At 43.4% G+C, this 21464-nt stretch overlaps 1 protein-coding gene across 23 annotated transcripts in view; it reads left to right on the top strand.

Moving 5' to 3' along the window:
• Ptprt (protein tyrosine phosphatase receptor type T) overlaps window positions 1-21464 on the top strand; it is a 1176099-nt gene that overhangs the window by 829273 nt on the left and 325362 nt on the right. For all 23 annotated transcript variants that reach the window (XR_004119009.1, XR_004119008.1, XM_031372635.1 and 20 more), the window contains exons 10-11: window positions 7558-7759; window positions 9126-9228. Coding sequence is in view for 21 of the 23 variants with exons in the window: in XM_031372635.1 (XP_031228495.1) it covers window positions 7558-7759; window positions 9126-9228 (305 nt within the window). In the remaining 2 variants the exon portion in view is untranslated. The remainder of the gene's footprint in view (window positions 1-7557; window positions 7760-9125; window positions 9229-21464) is intronic.

Genomic DNA, 21464 nt, shown 5'->3' with positions numbered 1-21464 from the left:
ATACATAACCAGGATTTAACTAGATTGCTACTTATTACTATGTTCTTTCAGTTTGGGGTGATCTCTTTAGGTCAGTGGTTCTCAACCCCTTTGGAGGGGTTGCATATTAAATATCTTCCATATCAGATATTTACATTACAATTCACCACAGTAGCAAAATAACAGTTATGAGGTAGCAATGAAAAAAAAAATGTATGGTTGTGGGGGAGGTCACCACAACATGAAGAATAGTATTAAAGGACTGCACAGCATTAGGAAGGTTAAGAACCACTGTTTTAGGTAACTGTCCTTAGCTTTGGGTTTTCAGACACACAGTGACCCCACATTCACACATCATCTGAGAGATGGGTCTATATGAAGGTCAACCATATTATATCCCTGCAGTGGCTACTGCCTGAGGCGACCCACAGGCTACCTTACGCTAGCCCACACTTGACTACATCCTCTTTTGGCTTTAGTTTCCACAGCCGAGGAATGAGGACAACCACAAAGAGTCTAAACCATTTCTTTTTAGGATTAAATCATTTTTATGTAAACACACTTCCTCTCCCAAGGACTTAGAGTAAAATGTGTACTTCAAAAAATTTTGTATCATGCTTGTGCCTTCCAATCATGTGCTTGAGAGTCCTGGTCAGGTGACTCTTGCCTACTTTATCTTATCTCCTCTTTAGCCTCAGAACAGTGATTTTTCTGTCTGTTCTGTCAGAACAAGACTGACTGCTGAGCCTCACCCCTGACCTGGCCAGCATCTGGAGCAGAGTCTCTCTGGTATGTCCTTTTGAACGGCTGCTATATTTCTTGTCCCCTCCATTCAGCTCTGGTCAAAGAACAGCCTATTCTCAGGATGTCCCCATGTCCACTGAAGCTAGCTAGGGTCTTGATGCAGAAGTTAGGGTTGCCTGCATGGTAGCTGGAGCCTCCTTCCTGCACATAGGGTCTGTCTTCTTAGAGGAAAGAAACTAGAGGTCACTCTGCAACAGAAATGAAAATTAGAACCTGTGTTTTACCTTTAAAGAACCAGAGGCTCAGAGAGATTGAGCCAACTGCTCTGGTCACACAGCCAATATGTTTGCTTATCTTCACAAGCAAGCTGAGGAAATGCTGAACAAAGAGAAAACTCTTGTCCTGGCTGGGGAGATGACTGAGTCAGCATCTCTTTGCAACCGCAAGGATGTGAGTTTGATCTCCAGAACCCGCACACAAAAAAGCTAGGGATGATAGTATGTGCTCGTATTTTCAGCAGAGACAGGCAGACCCCCTAGAGCTTGCTGGCTAGCTTCAGGCCAATAAGAAACCTGTCCCAAGAGTAATATGGATGGTGTCCTTAAGGAAAGCTACTCAAGAGTGTCATCTGAATGCTACACACATGTGCACACATATGTGCATGCATGCACATATATATGTACCCACACATGCGTGGGCCTGCATATACACATGAGCACACATGATGAACAGGCACACACGCACACTCACTCACACAAATGAGCTTCTAGCATAGCACATGAGTCAGGAACCCTTTTCTATAAAAGGTCAGAGGGCATATTTCTCATGAAGCAGGTGACTGCTGGATTTGACTTGTCCTGTCAAATCTGTTCTATCAATGTCTAGGTTACCAAAAAACAAACAAAACCAGGAAGATTGGGAGAGACTCATTGATGAAATCATTGCATGCTTAATATAAAGTTATTGAATCAATGGAGAAATGATATACCTACATGTCTTTGAGAATATAAGGAAGGGGTATCTTGGGACCACAGAAGGTTTTCATGCAAAGTATCGCCTTCAGTGAGGTCCAAAGATGAGGAGTCACAATAGGAGAGAGCATGGGAAGAAAGGAGTGTTCAGGGTAACACAGTGACTTGTTCAAATGCCCCATGGCTAAATGGACTGTAAGGCTTCTCAAATAGTGAAACCTGCCTTTCGGATCAAGGGGGAGGCCAGAAATCAGCTCAGATCTTAGGCTGGCTAACTCGAAGGGCCAAGGAGGCAGCCTCACCCTGAAGAACCAAGGGAAAACACACTTCTCATGATAAGATGCCTGAGATTTCTAGCTAGTAATCCCACTGCCCCCTGCCAGAGCAAAGAACAGCCTCCAGCATTTTGTTGTAGCCAGATCTAGTCTCCAGACCCCTGGACTCCTTCATAGGTGGACTAGCCCTCTGTCTCCTGCTTGCCATCATAATAAACGTTCCCTTTCCCATACCTCTCATAATAAACGTTCCCTTTCCCCACACCGCCGAACAGAGATTCCCATCACCTTCTTCACTGGTGGCCATTGCTCCAGCCCCTTTTTCTTTCCCCTCCCCAGCCTGATCCCCCACTAACTTTGTAAAACTTGCAAGTTAAATTTTTCAAAGACTGTTTCTGACAAAGCAGTGGGAATTAGATTTGGCGAAGCCCTTCATAAAAAATTGAAGACATGCTATATTAACATACATTGATTTATTCATAGTGTTTCATTACAAGTAAGTGAGGATCCTGTAATACCAGGAAAGGTTAGGAGAGCAGGGGAGCGTGGTATATTATATTGACAGCTCCGTAGAAATTGAGTCACTTTTGGATTGAATTTGGAGCATGGGAAGGCGCTGGCTAGTAAATAAGGCATGAGTTTTCACTCCCTGTGTCTGTGTATCAGTGGAGTTGCCACCAGACCAAGCAGGTCACTAGGGCTGTATTTTGAGAAAAATATAGAGGCATATCCTCTCCACTGGTTCACTGGGGTCCCTGGCCCCAGGCACACCCTGAGCATCTCCCTCTTCTGTTACTAGGAAACCGGAGTCTGGCTGTACACTTTCCCCCAGTTGTCCTCTCCTCTGCCTTCACCTTGGACTACTCTCTGTGTGAGCCTTTCCCCACCTCAGGCCCTTGCCCTGCCTCTTGTCTCTGCCTGGAACCCACAGGGCTTTTCCATCTACTCTGACTTCACTCCATGCTCCAGGTTTGCATCGTTTCTCTCCCAAGTCCCTTCCCTGAGCATCGAATCTTGGTTCAGCATTGCTCAGATGCAGCCTCTAAGCAAATGATGTGATGCTGAGCAAATGATTGAGAAATATAAGAAACACCAGTTTAAGGAAAGAAGAAGAAACAGGATGGGAAGCAGAAAGTAAGGTAGCCAGTGAATATGAATACATATATATAATTTATACTAATATATGTTATACATAGTAAATAAACTTTTTAAAATTAACTAAATAATGAATTAGTCAATTTATAGTAAACTTTTTATTTTACTATATTATTTTGTTATTTTGTTTAATGTGTGTGTGTGTGACTGTGTGTGTGTGTGTGTGTGTGCACGCACGTACATGCTCATGCTCCTATGTGTGCCATGATATGCATGGGTCAGAAGACAGTATATAAGTACAGCTAGGTCCCACGTTATCAAAGGACCTAGTGAATTAACTCAGTCACTTGTTGTGCCCCAACCAGAAAAGCATGGAGAGGTGGGGCTTACAGTGTAGGCCTCTGAGTATGGAGAGGTGGGGCCTACAGTGTAGGCCTCTGAGTATGGAGAGGTGGGGCCTACAGTGTAGGCCTCTGAGCATGGAGAGGTGGGGCCTACAGTGTTTGCCTCTGAGCTTGGGCTGGGAAGAGAGTCCTATCAGAGCACTGTAAAGTTGCTAGCCTCCTGTGAGTGCGTTAAGACTCTGCTTATAGCATCACTCTGATCCTTGCCAAGTCAGGCCTCTCTCATTAATCACATGGCACATTGCTGTGTCACTACTGCCTTATACAGGAGAGGGAAATCACCCTGTCTCCAACGTTTGCCACCTATGCCAGGGATAAGAAAATGTTCACTTTCTTGATAAAGAATATGGGCCTCTTCCTTGTCCTGGGTTGCATGGCCTTAGAAACATGGAATTTATTTATTTATTTATTTATTTATTTATTTACGTACTTACTTATTTATTATCTAAATGCTGTGTGTGTGTGTGTGTGTGTGTGTGTGTGTGTATGTGTGTACAGATGCCATACTGCCATATAGAGGTCAGAAGACAACCATTAGGAGTTGGTTCTCTTTTTTGACCTAGCTGCAAAAGGATCTCTTATATCCGCTGCAGCACTGCATACTCCTAGCTAATTGGTTGATGAGATTCCTATTCCTGCTTCTGAGCTTGCCATGGGAACACTGGAGTATAGATGCACACTACCACATCCAATTTGAATGTGGGATCTAGGTATCAAATTTGGTTTTCACAGTTAGTATTTTTGCCTATTGAGACTATCTAGCTAGTCCTTAATAATATATTTCTTCATTTAACAAAGTAGATGTGTTAAAAAAAAATTAAATGCTATATATCAGCAGCTGCAGTTGCCTTCTTGAGACTTGCACAAGATCAAGCCAGTGAAACTTTGGTATGGTGGGGTGGGGATCCTTGCTGCCTGTGGAGAGGAAAGCACAGGTTTTTTAAAGATATGTCCTCTGTAAGCCCAGCTGTGTGTTGTGGGTAGCCCCACACCTGTGCTATGGTCAGTACAAACTTGACTCAGTAAGCTTTTGAAAAGAAAAAAAAAAACAAATGGAGCTAGAGAGAAATCCCAGAGGTTAAGAGCACTTGCTGCTCATATAGAAGACCTATTGAATTCCCAGCACCCACACCAGACAACTCAGTCTTGTGTAACTCCAGTTCTAGGAGACCCAAAGCTCTCTTCTAGAAATCTGTGGGTACCAGGCATGCATATTGAGCCCATGCATACATGTAGGCAAGTGCTAATAATATAAAATAAAAATAAAGTAATAAATCTTTTTCACAATGTAGGGAGGAGGTGAGGAGATGAGGCAGGAGGTGAGAGAAGTTAGGGGGAAGAGCAGGGATTACGTGTGATCATAACACTCTGTACACAGTTTATTATGTTAAAAGAATCCTGTGTAGGCTACTATAAGAGCAATGAAATCCAGGCTCCTGACACTCAAACTATCATCCACGGAAGACAGCTTGTTGTACAGTTAGCATGAGTTAAGTTGACAGCAGGGCAAACAAAGAAATTGAGAGAGGGGCCCTCAAGACTTAAACACCCTGGCATCTCTGCGACATCTACCTTGTGACTAGCAGACACAGACGCTGCAGAATATAGGAGGGTCAGATTGTTGTCAACTCATGAACTGACTGTCATGGAGCATGGTCTTCACATTAGCATCTGTCTGCGGTAGACTGGAAGACAACAATGAGACCCTATCACAGACAGTTTAGAAAGTACCGATTTAATGCAAGTTCTTACCAGCTGAGCACCTAGTGAAAATAACTATCCTGATTCTTCCAACCAGATGTGACCAAGCACTACTGGTGTGTAGGATAAAATACATGCTCTACGTTCTTCTGCATGTCTGTGGCATATGTGTATGTGTATAGTCATGTCATCCTGGGTATGGGGTGTACATGTATAAGAAGGTCTGACGTTGGTCCTGGGAATCCTTTTCCATGATTTTTCCACCTTATTCATTAAGGTAAGTTCTCTGTATCCAAGCCAGAGCTTGACATAGAGGTAGTATCACTCCTAAAATTACAAGGGTAGCACTATGCCCATGTGGCATTTATATGAGTTCTAGAGGGTCTGAACTTCAAACCTTTTGCTTTCCACCTGCCATTTACATGGATTCAACTGAAGCCTAGTTGTCTTACTTGTGAGCAATCCCCAGCCTATGGTCTGCATTTTTAATACAGAAGCTAAAAAGGCTAGTCCAATTGATTAATCAATGTTCAATACCAGATACATACCAGATCTCTAAGATTTAAAATGTGTTATAGAATGTGAACTACCTCATTAATGTTTTCGTGTTGATAGCAGACTAAAATGATAGTATTGTGGGATATATCGAGTGCAACAGGATATATTAATAAGATAAATTTGCTTTGTTGTTACTACAGTGTATTTCTATTAGTAAGTTTTCTTCTTTGACAATTCGACACATGCATGTAATATTTTCTGAGTACCCTCTCACTCATCTTCTTACCACTTTTTCTAGCCTCTACTTCCCAACTGATCTCTTTCCAGATTTCATATCTTTTGTTTTGTGTCCCCCTGCATTTAAGTTAGGCCATCTTAAGTATGATCCTGAGCCTGGTGGATTCCCTCATCGGAGCCTGGTAGATTCACCCAGTGGCTTCACCACTAGAAACAATGCTTTCCCCTGACATAGTCTGTTAGCTGCCAGTAATTCAGCAGTAAGCAGCAAGGCCCCATGAGCCCCTCCCTAGTCCATAGCTCACTGTTGGCTAGGGCATTCTTTTGTAGGTTAGTGTTAGTAAGAACAACAGATAAGGATTCATGATTGCCATGACATTGGAATGCTTAAAAGGATATATTTAGCAGCCTGTCTGTCTATCTTTGGGCTCTTAAATTCCTTCCACACTACCTTAGTAATGACTTTTGTAATCACCTCCTTAGGACATGGTATGAATGTCTTGTTTGGGGCTAAGTCTTTAACTATCATTTATTTGAAGTATCCTGTCCAGCCACAAGTTCTGAATGCACTGCTCCTCACTGCAAAGATAGGTTTCTCTAATTAGGGCTGAGAGTATTCTTTGTAGGTATAAACGTAGATGTGTGGAGTGTGGAAGGCATCTATGCCTTGATGTTATGTCAGCTTAGCTAAGGAACAGTGTAGTAGTTTTCCACATTGGGATGCCTCCTCAATCACAAGTATTGACTGGGCATACAATACCAGGGATGGGTTCTGTCTCATGGAATGGGCATCAGATCGAAGCAGAGAGTAGTCAGTTGCTCACGTAGCATTCATACTATTATTGTACCAGTGAGCACATCTTACCTGACAGGTTGGCAGTGTAGTTCATAGAGGTCACTGCTGGGTAAACCATGAATGCCTTTCCCTGCAGCAGCTTGTAGCACTGTTGGACATAATAGTGAAAAGTCTCCAGCAGGGAGGGAGCTTCTAGCTCAATTCCAGTTTGATTCCTTTATACTCTGCATTCAAGATCTGTGGTGCCTTCAGGAACAGTCTCTCTAACCAACATCCACAGAGGTATCCCACACCTGGCACTGGAAATTTTGTTTAGTGGCCCACTGCTCCTAGGACTGGCATTATCTAGCCATGGGAGGCATCTGCCATCAAATTCCTTTATGTTCTATAAACTGGATCAGGAGATAGCAAAGACAGCAAGTTTCTATCCTTAGGTGGCTTTTTATATCCTCTTCTTTTTGTTAACCCCTCCCTCTTCTTCAATCCCTCATCCTGATTAAAGCTTTCCACCTCCAGCATACTCCCTATCCACCCACATTTGACCTATGCGCTACTGTCTCCTCTCCCTTGTGGTAACTCCCCTACAACTGCCCTCTTTGTAAACTCTGGAGGCTGGAGGAGTGTAGACAACTTAAGGTATCATGCTCTGATTGTGTTAGACATGGTTGTTACACGGGCTTGACGGTAGAGAACTCAGGGCTGTGGTTATATGTACTGTGGATGGTACTAAGCAGCACTGTCACATGCTGGCTTAGCTTGCCTCTCTTCTCCATCCTACCCCTGCTGCTCGTCTCCAATGAGTTCCCTTGGTTACTGAGTAGGGCATTTATGTGCTTGTATATCATTTTGTCACACAGATTAACTACAAGGCTGTGGGCTCACTGGATCCAAGTGCTGACCTCTCCAGCCAGAGGGGGAAAGTGTTCAAACTTCGGAATGAAACCCACCACCTCTTTGTGGGTCTATACCCTGGGACTACCTACTCTTTCACCATCAAGGCCAGCACAGCGAAAGGCTTTGGACCCCCTGTCACCACTCGGATTGCCACCAAGATTTCAGGTATCTCTTTTGGAAAGATAAAAGAGGGGGGGTATGCACTTTGCACTCCTTCTCTTATAGCCTTGGTAATTTTTCTGGAATAAAAAGAGACAGAACCAACTATCATTGATGGCAATGGAACAATTTTGACAGTAAGGTCACTATTGGATTGCGGAAAGTCCAATCGATAAACTTCCTGAAGTTCATCAAATAACATGCCCTTGGGTGGAAGGAAGAAGAAAGGGCCAAGAATGAATGAATGTGGGAGGGAGGGAGGGAGGGAGAGAGAGAGAGAGAGAGAGAGAGAGAGAGAGAGAGACACAGACAGACAGACAGACAGACAGACAGACAGAGACAGACAGACAGAACATATAAAAGTTGTTTTGTAAATTTATTTTCCAAATAGAATACTTTGTAGTATAAGATACCCACAGTACTGACTCTCATGAACTATCTGATGAAGGAATGAAGGAATGAAGGAACGAATAGCCAAGCCGCAGTAGCTTAAGACTGCATACTGTCCTACCAGCAGGGTACACCACCCTGCCTGATGGCAATAAGCAGAAGCACTGCCACTGCAGAATGTTTATTTACCGCTCCCTCTTCTGGAATATCTATGCAATCTGGTCTGCATGCATATGTATTTTGCATGCGGTTTTGCAGAAGCCATGATTTTCCGTAGCTTAATGTTTCCACTTATCTTTCTCCCCTAAGTATTTCCCACACTGCTTTCATTATAATGTTCTGTCAACTGGATGGACGTAATTTAATTAAACAGTCCCTTGTGGTTGAATATATTTGGTGTTTCTACGTTTTTATAAAATAGCGCTTCAATAAACATGTTACAAAATAAACTTTAAATCGTTGATTGGGATTATAACTTTAGGATTAAATTCAGAAATTGAAAAAAAGAATTAAAAGAGATGTGGGTTTTAATAGCTCATAATACAAATGGCTAAATTACCCTTTCAAAGGATTAGATTTAGTCATACTCCTGTGGGGGGGAAGGGGTCTTGTGAAAAAAAAAAGGAACTAATTCATCTTTCCTTTAATTTGCATCTAAATGCATATAACAAGGCTGACTCTTTTCATGTCTTTATAAAGTACTTATATGTTCCACGTATTCCTTTTTTTTTTCTGGATGGGAGGGGCACTTTCTGATGAAGGACTTGCCTGACCCCTTCCTCAGATTATTGCACTGGGAGACAAGTAGATAGAAAGCCAAGGCCTCCCTTACTGAGGGGCCCTGATATCACCATTGTTATTACCACTCACTACCTCTGTTCTGCTGGGATGGGATCAAGGGGATAGGATGAGATGGGATGGGAAGGGTCTAGGGGCATATGGGACATGTGCTGATCACTTCCAATTTCTCTCTCTTCCCTAGCTCCATCAATGCCTGAATATGATGCAGATACCCCACTCAATGAAACAGATACAACCATCACGGTGATGCTCAAACCTGCCCAGTCCCGGGGAGCCCCTGTCAGGTGAGGAACTATGGTCTGTGGTTTTCCCCTCTGCACCTCATACATCTCCACGTGAATCACATGACTGCCAATGTGCCTGGCTTCAGTAAGCCAGGAGCTAGATTTGCTACACGGAAGATGATCAGCAACTCTAGGCCCAATTCTGAGGGAGGTGCTGAGTCAGGATCTTCTCTCCTCACAGTGAACATCAGTTCAGAGGGAACATCCTGGTAGGGACCTGAAATGGCCAGGGAGAGAAATTTCTGGCACATAATTAAGGAAAATGTAGTTTGTGGATGGAAAACCTAGATACGGTGCTTTCGCAAAATCACCTGACTCGCTGCTCTAATAGGCGGGCAGGCAGGCAGGCAGGCAGACAGACAGACAGGCAGACCATATTCTCCAAAGAATCTGAGCACAGATTTCAAATAGGATGAGCTCCAGGGACTCTTTCCACTGAGAGCTATGAGGTGCTAGAGTGCCATGGGGGCCATGCCTGTAGTAGCCCACTGCTTATTTTAATGAGAGTTTGTTGGGACTCAAATGGGCACCCAGACACTAAGAAGAGATCTTATCAGCTAAGTTGACCAGGGCAAGTTCATGGCTGTCAGGATGGGTTGTCATTCATTCTAAACAAGGTTCCCTTTGTATAAAGCAATAGTGTTAACTGCTGGGTTTGCTCAAAACTCCAGGCCTTGGACCCTCAGTCCATCAAAATAAGTAGAATGTTAGGTGGAACTTCCAGATTTGCTCAATTCAGTCCAACAAGCATGAACCAAGTCCCTTTATATAATGAAGGGGGTATGAGGACTGTTGTTCAGGAAGCTAAGCTATAGCAACAGAGACAGACATATGACATAGTTACAATGCTATGACACCTCATGGAAATCTTCATAGGGCTTATAAACACTCAGAAAGAGCTCCCAGAGAAGGTGACACTGAATGTGTATGGTTTGACTTGTTACAAGTGTCCAGTATGATCCAGAAGGGTAGCTTGATAAAAACAAAATAGTCATGCCTGGTTAAGCTTGCTTTAACCTAAAGAGCAAGATGGGAGTGGAGAGATGGAAAAGAAACAGGGTGTGTCTGGAAGGCTCAGGCTGATTTGAGAGTCGTGGGGATCTACTAGGGATTGGCTTTTTAGCAGCATCATCTTGCATGCCCCTAGGGGCTGGGAGACAAACCTAGAAGGAGGCTTTTGAGATAGATAGTCCTGATCTTCATTTTCATCCCTCATTTGACTCTACCCAGAAAGTATGTGATGGGGACAACAGAATGAAGCAGCAGAAATGCAGACTTATTTTTTTGCCTATTCTGAAGACTGGGGGATGACCTTCTTTACTAGGCCCAGGAAATATGACCTACCATGTGTTTGGATGATGCTTATGGGCCTCTCACTACAGTGTGTCAAAACTGTCTTTCCTCTAATAATCCAAAGCAGACGCTGGCATTTGAGACCAAGGTACCCGTCCCCTGCTTTCCCTCTAGCTATTCTGACACAGTGTTCTCATTTAGTTTTCCATATAGACCATGAGACAGTCTCTTCATTTTCAGACCAGGAAGCTCAGGCGTAGAAACAAGGGTACTGAAGGAACCACATCATACTGCCGCATACCATCATACCCATACTGCGGTATACCCATCATCTATACAGCACTCTATTTGTTCATCAGATGTCTATAAAGCTCCTCTCAGTTTTAAGACTTGGAAACTAAGACAGACAGAAGCTGAGAAGTTGACGTATGCCACATAACAAGTAGACTAGGCAAGACTGAGGCCCAGTTCCTTATCCCACGTTCATTTTACTGAACCAAGCCACCTTACTAGGAGGATGGTATGCATGGCATAGTTTGCTGACATTTCCATCTTGAGAAATGGAAGGAAATGTCACCGCTCAAAGGGGAAATGGTTGGTGTCTAGACATCTCTGGCTGCTTTCCTTCTCAAGGCTCTGGTTCACTGAGAGTGGGCGTACGCTCTGTCTCTGGAATTATTTTCAGACCAGTGCCTGGGCATTTGCCAAGAAGGGGAGGAGACTGAGAAACAACATAGAGAAGGCCTTTCAGGACAACTGTTCTGAGAGAAGAAACACTACTATATATTTTAGTTACCCTTTACTACCTGGCCATGAGTCTTGGGCATAGGATGCGCATCTTGGAGGCAACCGGCCACAGTATTTATTGAGCACTTGCTCTGTAGTGAAGTGAACTAGCCAATTTGGGTATAGTGCAAAGCAAGAACAGCTCACTCTGCCTTCTTGAGGCTTATCCTTGCGCAAGTCTGTGGTAGACTAGGTCAGAGAGCTGAGATAATAAGCACCAAACAGAGCCATGGAGCAGATCAAGGGATGTAGTGAGTCGACTAGTATAGACTGGGAGGAACTGTGGGCATGATGGCGAGATGAGCTACACGCTCTGTAAGCTGGAAACTGGGAGCTGGTAAGAAAAGCAACTGGATGCTCTACAACCTGGGACCATCCCCAGCTCCCCAGCTTGTTTCAGCCATTTGACCAAAGATGCCCTGAATCATGTTTTAAAGTTGTTGAGAGGAGCATCCAAATATCCGCTAGCACAGTACAGTCGATGTAGCAGACAATAATTTATAACATGTCTCACATAACTAGAAAAATGTCAAAGTTCCCAACATGTGGAAATGACATGTTTCAGAAGCCCAATTATCCTAACTCAATCATGATATACAATGTGTTCAGGTATTGAATTATCATTTGTACCCTGTAAATAAGTACAACTATTATATGTCAGTGTGAAAATAGTCATGGTTAAGAGAAAAAGTTTGTTTGGCAAGATGGCTCAGCAGGTAAAGGTGTTTGGTAAAGGTCACCAAACACAATGATAGGAGTTCAATTCCTGGGATTCCACATGGTAGAAGAAAAGACCTGATGCCTAGCAAGTTGTCCCCTGACAATTAAATTTATGTGTCCTTATCCCCCCAAAAAATCCAAAAATATAAATGCAATAAAAACATATAAAAAGACTTCAAAATTGATAATATTTTTATTTCTGTTACATAGCCTGACTCGATGTTTTCTGGTGGGTAAATTCGTTGGGAAATACCATCTCTATTTTAGAGAGAGAGGGAGAGAAATTGAAATCTGAGATGTTAAATTATTGGTTCAAAGTCATGGTACACAAAGCCTGTGTTTTATTAATTTCTCCTTGTGGTAACAAAAGTCCTGAAAAACTATTTAAAAAAGGAAGGGTTGCTTTTGGCTCACAGTTTAAGGGTAGAACAGTTATGATGACTAGAGACCCTGGCAGCTGGTCACATTGTATCCACAGTTAGGAAGCAAAGAGAGAGAAGCTCTGTTGCCCATTTCACCTTCTCTTCATTCCACCCAAGACCACAACCTGTGGAACGCTGCTGCCCACATTAAGGGTAGGGCTTTACGCCTTCATTAACACTGTCTAGAAACTCTCTTACAGAGATCTGCCATCCAGTCATTCTAGATCCTGACCCATTGATAAGTCATGTCATTATCAGAGAGGTAGTTGAACAGAGATCAGACTCTGAGGTCATTGCTGCTCCAATGTTCTTGCTTGTAGTCCCACTGTGTCAGGGGAAACTGGAAGGAATTTTATGAGGTGCTCTATTGTGAGGCTTTTGCCAGCAGGGGATGATATTGGGGGTTAGGGTTGTGCTCTATGAGTCTGAACTGTGTAACCCTGGCTTATAACCTGTCCCCCTATGTATTTGCCTATTTAATTCTCACAGATTCATCCCTAAGCCTTGGCCTCCAGGCCCCTAGGCAGTCTTTTCTTCCTCCAACCTACACTGCTTAACTGCTGATGGAGCCAAATTCCAGCCTCCCACTCCTTGGAAGCCTCCCAGGTTTGACTCCTTCCGAGTAGAGCTGAGAATTCAGAGCAAGAAGGAGGGGGGCTCGAGGAGCCGACTGCATGAGGTGCCTGCACCCTCCAGCCAAACCAACTCGGCAGCTTGGCCTATTTTTCTAATACTCCACAATGGAGATTTATTGCTTTTGTATTGCTCTCCTCGGGCCTTCAAAGATTTATTGGTTTTTAAGTGACAGAATCCCAGAATTGCTTAAAAGATCAATCAAATGGTGACTGGAATCTAATATTCAGCTCTGACTCGAACACGCTGAACCTTCTTCCCCCACGCCCCACCTGTCACACTGATGTATCTGTGGTAACCTTCATAAGAAAGTAACTTGGCCATGAATTAATCACCCATAATGCAGTCCTGCAGTGAGATGGGGGGCTCTGTGAAAAAAATCTGTGGGAGATGCTCCCCCAGCTCAGCAGGCATTCTTGCAAGGATCCTTTTCTGGTCTCCTCTCACATCCAGTTAGTCTACTGCATTGTCCCTTGATTTGCAGACCAGCCCTGGTTGGAAATACTGCTTTACCAGCCCCACTCTCCTGGCTGGCTAAGTACCCTTCCTCATATGTCTTGGGCATCTCTGTCTCAGGTCTGTTCCCCCCATCCCACCAAACTGCTGGAGTGGTCCTTGGGAAGCACAAATTGGATCAAGTCAGCTTCCCTGCTTAAAATTCTTAAATGGGTCACTGACTTTCTATTGCATTAAGTTCAAGCTTCTTAGCATGAAATTCAAGGCCTGTCAGCATCTGCCCTTAACCTTATTTCTCGTTTCATTTAAATTCACTCTGCCCCTATACCAGGTTTTACTCAACAGTGACCTACACGATTCCTTCCTGGTTCATCCCTGAGCTTTTAACTGTGTTATGAATGCATTATGCATTTGTAAGCTTTCTTTGTTTTGAATTTTTTTGTTTGTTGTTTTATTGTTTTAGATTCCCTTGTCTTGACCCTAAGATACTTGAAGTCTTGGTGCCACTGGGCCTTCTTAACTTGGAATAACATCTAGTCAATAGTAGATGCCAACAAACAAATAAAAACACAAACGTGAAGCAAGCAAACAAACAAACAAAAACCCCAACACATAGTTAATAAAGCGTGTGATTATTTAATTCAGTGTATTTGTCATGCCTACTTTGTCGATTCCAGATGCTAAGGTCATGCATTTTGTTAGCTTCCTTCTGTTCCTAAACAGAATAGTTATCAGATAGAATCTTCCTCTGACAATAAAGATGCCCTTCTTTGTGAGCTATCTGGTCGGATCACTGCTGACCACACGTGACTGCCAAGCACTTGATGCATTCCTGCCATAATAGAGGAACCGGCTTATTTTATGGTCACTTTTGATCAGTGTGATATTTCACACTGGCACAGCACACACTGATCAAAGGCAACCTCCCTCTATCTACCCTTGGTATGCAACCTGTACCTACCACCATTCTGCATGGTTTGAGGTCTCTCTGAGAGAGAATGTTCAGTCCTTGCTTTTGTGTGTCTGGCTTCCTTTGTTTGGCATACATTTCTCCAGTTCCATTCATTTCCCTTCAAATGACAGGATTTCATCTTTCTTTATGGCTGAGTAGCTCTCCACTGGGTAGATATACTGCACTTGCTTTATTCACTAATCGGCTGGTGGACATCCAGGCTGATTCTGTATCATTTCTGTTGGCAGTGTGTGCTGGAGTGGGATAGCATGGTCATAGAGCAGAGCTGCCTGTATTTTCTTATGAGTTTCTTTTGCTTCAGATCCATGCCACGTTATTTTTCATTCGAATTTGATAATAGCCATTCTCAATAGAGTGAGATGATCCCTCCCTGTAGTTTGGATTTGCATTCCCCTAATGGCTAATGATAGCAAGCATTCTAAAGGCATTTATTGGCCATCCATTAGCCTTCTTTGGGGCATACTGCAGTTAAGATAAGAGCAAACAAGTATGAAAAAGACAAAAAGAGGCTATGAGGGTGGGTATGTAGCTAAGGATTCTCATGAGAGTTGAGTGCACAGGTGTCCAGCATGAGCCTCCTGAGCATGGAATTTGGAGGGCTTCCTGGAGGGAGTCCTGCGTAATTGGGGTCTATGGAATGAAGGGTATTTAATGGAAGAGAGAGGATTGTGACTGAGAGGAATCAATGCACACAAGAGTTCATACCAAGAAAGCACATGGGGTGTTCTAAGAGCCCTAAGTACTCAGTGTGCAGGGCAAGAGGTGAGGCAGGAAGAGGGGTGCAGACAGGAACCAGAGCAAGAAGGTCTCTGCTCTGCGTTTGGATTTTGTCATGAGATGTAGGAGGGACATTTAGCAGGTGCCCGCATTTTGTCCTCTGTGTGACTGGCTTCTGTTGATCCCAGTATGCAGGTAGCCATTACCTTCCCAGCATCCAGGTCAGCAGTCACATCCCAAACTGTCTTGCCTCCAGCCTGAGTGCAGAATGTACCATCTCTACCTTCATCCCTCTCCTGTCAGGACGTCTGTGTGGAGTCTGTGTCAGTGGCTGTGGCTCCCTGGGGACAGGAGCTAGCTCAGAACACACCCTGAGACCAATATGTTCTCGCCATCCTATCTGAACACAGTACGACAGGAAAGGCTTTTAGGATAAGACTCAGCTTTATCCAGAAGTTTCACCAGGCAGCTTTAATTCTGTGATCCTCGAGTTGTCTGATGATAAGTGGGAATATATGTGTATATGATACCACATGTATATCATATGTAACATATATATATAATATGTATGTATGCACACATCACATACATATATACATATATTTACTTACATATGTTGAAGGAGGAAACGCCCCACCCCGCCCCCAGATCTCCATGGTCACAGGCAGGTTTATCTTCTGAGCCTGCTGCAAGCTGATGTCCCTATACTGCATGCGTTCTGACCCTCAGGTGAGGTTAATGATGTCCCTATACTGCATATGTTCTGACCCTCAGCTGAGGTTGATAGCAATGCAGGTGCTCTGGCAACCCAGGAGGCTCAAGAACAGAACAGGATGGAATCAGGTAGGTGTGCCCGAGGCATCCTGGGTACTTCTCATGAGTCATCTCCAAGAAAAGTAGGTACTCGTGACCTGTTAGTGTGGCAGCTGTAGGCACAGAACAGCTCCAGCCTATAGGATCAGATAGACAAGACTGAACACTAGAAGTCAATTGCATCTGCCAACGGCTTCCAAAGGTCACAGCAAGTTACATTTACTCCCTGATGAGAATCTGCAGGTCTCATGCAATTGACAGGCACATCTAGTTAGGATCATGCATTCTGAAATGCAGGGTGATTAGTTGTAGTGCAAATTGGAGACCCAGCCAACTTTTCAAGAGTGAAGAAACTTTACTGGAGAAAAAAAGGAAAACTATTGCCAAATTTCCTCCAGGATTCCTTTAATAACAGCAAAGCTCTGAGTGGGAGCACACAGAACAATCACAGAGGGTTTTGCTGGTCCGTGAGGCTGCAGCGAGCAAAATTGGAATCATTACCATCTGATTCTCAGACACCAGCATATGATTGTGTCCAATTAGGAGGAAGAAATGAAAATTTGGAGGATTTATTAGCATGGGGCAGCCTGAAGAGTTTGTGAGTCCCAGTTCACATGGAGGTAGATGAGAGACAGCAATTACAATCATTCTCTAAGCCTTGTTTGTTTTGTTCAGTTCCCCTGGTTCTCTGGGCCACCTTTGCTAGGGACTAAATATGAGGAGTTCTGTGTACCCTGATTTGCAAGGAGCATTTGGTAGAGATGAGAGGTATTTCATATAACCTGTAAGAAGATTTAGCTCTTTAAGTAACTAACACTGCTTGTATCTGTGCCCAAAAGCATGCTGGGAATGTATCACACTGGATTAGGGAACATGAGGAGTCAGATACAAGAAGCAAAAATGGAAATAAAGAATAAGAGGTTGCATGCTGTTGAATTTTTCTTCCTGCAGTCTAAGTATGGCACTAAAGAGATATACCATTTTAATTAGAGACACATGGAACCGCCAAAGGAGACAGGGGTCAGTCCTGTACTGAACAAAGAACAACAGGAAGACAGATAATTCAGTCTTCTTACAAAAGCAGAAAAGAGCAGAAAGGCAAAGTGTGTGAAACTGTGGATGCGTTGATTCGCTTCACTATGGTAATTTCTGTGCATCTCTCCTTATCTTACTATCTGTGTATCTATCACCCATCTATAGCAGCATGCATAACTTGGATATATGTAATAAAGTTTATCTGTTTAAAGGAAAGAAAGATTTTACAGGAAAACACTAGGGAAGAAATGTAACACTTGAATAATATAGATGGGTTGCATTCATTTGGGCTCGTCCTAGCTTCGCTGCTGTGTTCCCATTATAAACCAGCCCTGCCCACCTCTACCCTCACCCAACAGCCCAGCAATGCAGCTTACCAAGAACTGACTCTGGTGTTCGGATTTTGGATTATATTACTCAGTCTCAAACCAAGGAGGGGGGAAAAACAGGTGTTTGGAGAAGAATATTTTAAATGGAGCAGTCGATGGAACATGAAGAGTGAACGTGTTCTATTTTGAACTGTCTGCCATCTGGAGAGATGGAGACTGGGGCTGTTGCTGCCAGGATGGAGAGGAGAGAGTGGTTGCCATGTTCACCTCCTACCACAGGGGCTATTTAAGCTCTAAACGTCTGTGGCACTGGAGAGGCGTCTGAGCAGAGGTTTGCATTTGGAAACTTCAGCACCTCTGTGGTGTCTACAAATCCAGCATAGAGGAGGACCACACTCAAGGGCAGTGCAGAGGTGAGTAGCAGGAGAGAGTTCTGGGATGCTCTACCAAGGGACATCTCAGAGGAGGGAGAAGGCCAGGCTTGTGAAGAAACAGAAAGCAACCCAGGTCAGTATGACTGTATAATCACTTTCTTCATGAAACCAGAAAGTTAAAGAAGCAGTGATTACAAGAAAAGAAAAAGAAATGGCCAACATTTTTATTTTAATCTCTAATCGAAAAAAAGAAAGGAGGGTTGGAGGGATGGCTCAGTGGTAAAGTACCAACTGTTCACGCAAAGAACTAAGTTTAGATTACCAGCACCCATTAGCAGACAGGACGCAACAGAGTGTAAATCCAAATCCAGAGGGATCAGCCACCTCTGCCACCCATGGGTACCTGCGCTCACGTGTACATACCCACACTCAGGCATACACCTAATGTTTTAAAAATGAAAGGAAAATTTAAGAGATACATAAGTCAACGGAGGACAATAGGAACAAGAAGACAGGGCTGTCAACCAAAGTGCCAGAACCTGAAACATCTGGACAAAGCTTGCTTAAAACTAATAGAGAGGCTAAGGCTTGGCAGTCAATGGCTTGTGCTACTCTTGCAGAGAGTCGGAGTTCCGTTCATAGCACCCACATTCGCCAGCTCGCAACTGCCTGTGCCTCCAGCTCCCGCAGGTTCAGAACCCTCCTCTGGCCCCCCACAAGTACCCACATGAAACTCTACAACTACACGCAGACACATATGCACACATACAACAAAATATAAGAAAGTAATTCTTAAAAATATAAAGGAAAATATACATGTAGAAGAAATGCTAAGGCCTGGCAGATCTCACTGTTGTCATCTGTACAAAAGGTAGAGACATGATAAAAAAAAAAAAAAAGAAAGAAAGAAAGAAAGAAAAAGCAGTAGGGGTAAGATGCTAGAAGATAGGCCATAATAAGAAAACTTACCGTGGGATAACTGCACAAAGATGCTGGATGTGTGATAATGGATTCAGGTGAAGATCTTACAACCAGATATGTTGAGGAACAATAGATCACAGAAAGGTGGGAGGGCTGTCTAAGTAGATGTAGTTTTATGATGCTCCATACGGGAGGTTGGGGGCCTCATGACACCACTGTCATAGCAGCAATGACTCCAAGATGCCTTCCCCACCTCCCATCTCTCCCCAACTTGTATGTCCCACTGGGTTCTGTTTCTCATACTGCTCTTTGCCCTAGGACAGTTTGCACCCCTGCTGTCTCTCAGATTTTGAGCAACTGATAACTAATGGCTCACAATCTCATGTCTGCAGCTACCCAAAGGTCAGACTGCAAAGTCTGCTTCCACCTAGTATATTTCCTTTCCCTGATCTATTGGTGTTATTTCTGAGCTAGCACATGCATTTTGTGCAACCCTCGTATCCAAGGAGGCTTGTTTTTCTTGGAAAAAAAAAAAAGCACATTCTGTACAAAGTCTGTTCCAGCTGCCTGGAGCTGGTCGGAGAGCTGACGCCTCTCAGTAGAGGTAAGAGAGCTCACCTTGGAGACTCTGGATTTTTGGTAAGGGAAAGAATGGCAGAATAATTACAGAATTACAGACTGTGTGGCTAGATAGAAATTTATGCTTATCCCCACTTTCCTTTTCTGACCTAGCTACAGCTGCTTAGGTTTGGCTGTTTGGTTACTGTGTTTCTACATAGGTGTCGACTTGGGGAAAAAAGTAGCCATGTTGAGAATAGGAAGTAACAGCACAAATACAAGAAGAAGAAGAAGAAGGGTTTGAGATCAGGTTTTAGCCCCTAATTGTACAATACAGTAGCCATGGTATGTGGATATTTAAATTAAATATATGAAAGAAAACGTTAGCTCATTAGTTTCATCACCCACGTTTATAGGATTCATTGTCCATAGGTAGTATTGGATATCCGTATTGAACACTATATTTATCATAGTAAAAATGCTCGCCTTGTGTGGGCTGGATAAAAAGGGGCCATGATTTCAGATCATATTGTTGATGCAGGTTTTTGAGGATACAGAAAAAGTCCAGAGAGCCGTTCATGAGAGATGAGGATAATGAGTAGAAAGTGGAGATAGACATAAGACATTAAGTTCCTGAAGAATAACAAGCCCTGAAGCTGGGTTACTCACTGCTGAGACCCTGACCTTCTGAACTGGGTCTTCCCCCCGCATAACACCTTCCTAGGGATAATGTATAGGTTCTAAACCTGTTCTTAAATGGTTCTCAACAAGCAGTTCTCAACCCATAGATTGTGACTCCTGGGGCAGGGTCCCAATAACTCTTTCTCAGGGGTCACATATTAGATAGGCCTGCATATTAGGTATTTACAATTCATAACAGTAGCAAAAGTACATTTGTGAAGTAGCAACAAAATCATTTTGTAGTTGGGGGAAGTGTATTTAAGGGTCACAGCAATAGGAGAGTTGAGAACCAATGGTTTTGGAAATGGTTAATTTCCATATGGTTCAAAGTTTTGTAAAACATACAGTTATCTGAAGAGCTAGTCCACTTGCAGATGCTTGACCATCTCCAGGGATGAAAAGATGGGACCCAAGAAACTACCTTTAAAATATGTTCCCAGGTGATGCTGATCCTGCTGGTCCACCCTTGAGAACTAGTGATTTAGCCAAGAGGTGGCCTAGGTGGAGAAAGGAGCCTGTACAGAAATCAGGTAGGCTCTCTATGGTGTTGATATTTGCTCGTAGCTATGCTGTGAGAAGCAGCTGTTTTATATTCTATCAGGATATCACCCTGGCTGGATGTTGCAGATTTCAAAACCCCGTGTCTCTATGGCAGTGTATTTCAGCATTTAGATAACACTGTTAGTTCATAAGGGCTGATCTAGAGTCTGCCAGTGTAGTCCTCTATTCTTGTCTACATGGGGGCTAAAAACACACCCCTGTTTTCTGATGATGATGACAATGGCTGGTGTCTGAAATAATTCATGTTGTATTGGCGCTTGCTGATGGTGAATCTTAATATATTGCCTCTATGCAGATGTTGGGGCGTAGGTAGAAGATGGATGTGTGGTGAAGCTGAGCATCAGACCCCCAAACAAATCTGTATTCTTTTGTAGAAGGCTAGAGCAGCCTGGGAGAGACAAATTCATTTCCAACTTTCACTCTGTAGAAAAGTTCTATATTTTCTTAGATCAGACAAAATATATCGAGTGCCAACATGCTCCAGTGGTATGGGCTCGTCACTCAGCTGGGTTTGAATCGGTATGCATTGTCCCCCTGGGCCAGTTTTGATTATGTTCCTTTACCTTTCATTGCAGTCAGCAAATCTGAATTTGCTATTATGGGGAGAGTAGGAAGACGAGGGGAAAAAAAAGAAGGTTTTTAACCTTCGGAAAGTTCAGAGGTTCAGTCTGAATAAGCACAAAAACTTTCAGCATGCCTCTGAATTCCTTGAATTGGCAAAACTCTTCAGACTCCCAAGAGAACTACTTTGCAGGCAGGATTTGGGCCTTGCTTTGTGGCCAGTAGGGAGAGCTGAAATTATGAGTAACAGAGTCAGAAAAAGTGGGAAGAGGAATAGATGTTGAAGGGGATGGGGTACCAGTCCGGGATAAGTGTTACTCTATTGCTCTGCTTCTTCATTTGTAAGCCATCTGCTTCCCGTGGCTTTTTTTTTTTTGGCTAATATTCAGTTATTGGTGAGTAC

Source organism: Mastomys coucha, unplaced genomic scaffold (genome assembly GCF_008632895.1).
Source record: "Mastomys coucha isolate ucsf_1 unplaced genomic scaffold, UCSF_Mcou_1 pScaffold15, whole genome shotgun sequence".
Taxonomy (NCBI): Eukaryota; Metazoa; Chordata; class Mammalia; order Rodentia; family Muridae; genus Mastomys; species Mastomys coucha.
This window is presented reverse-complemented; position numbering and strand designations above follow the sequence as displayed.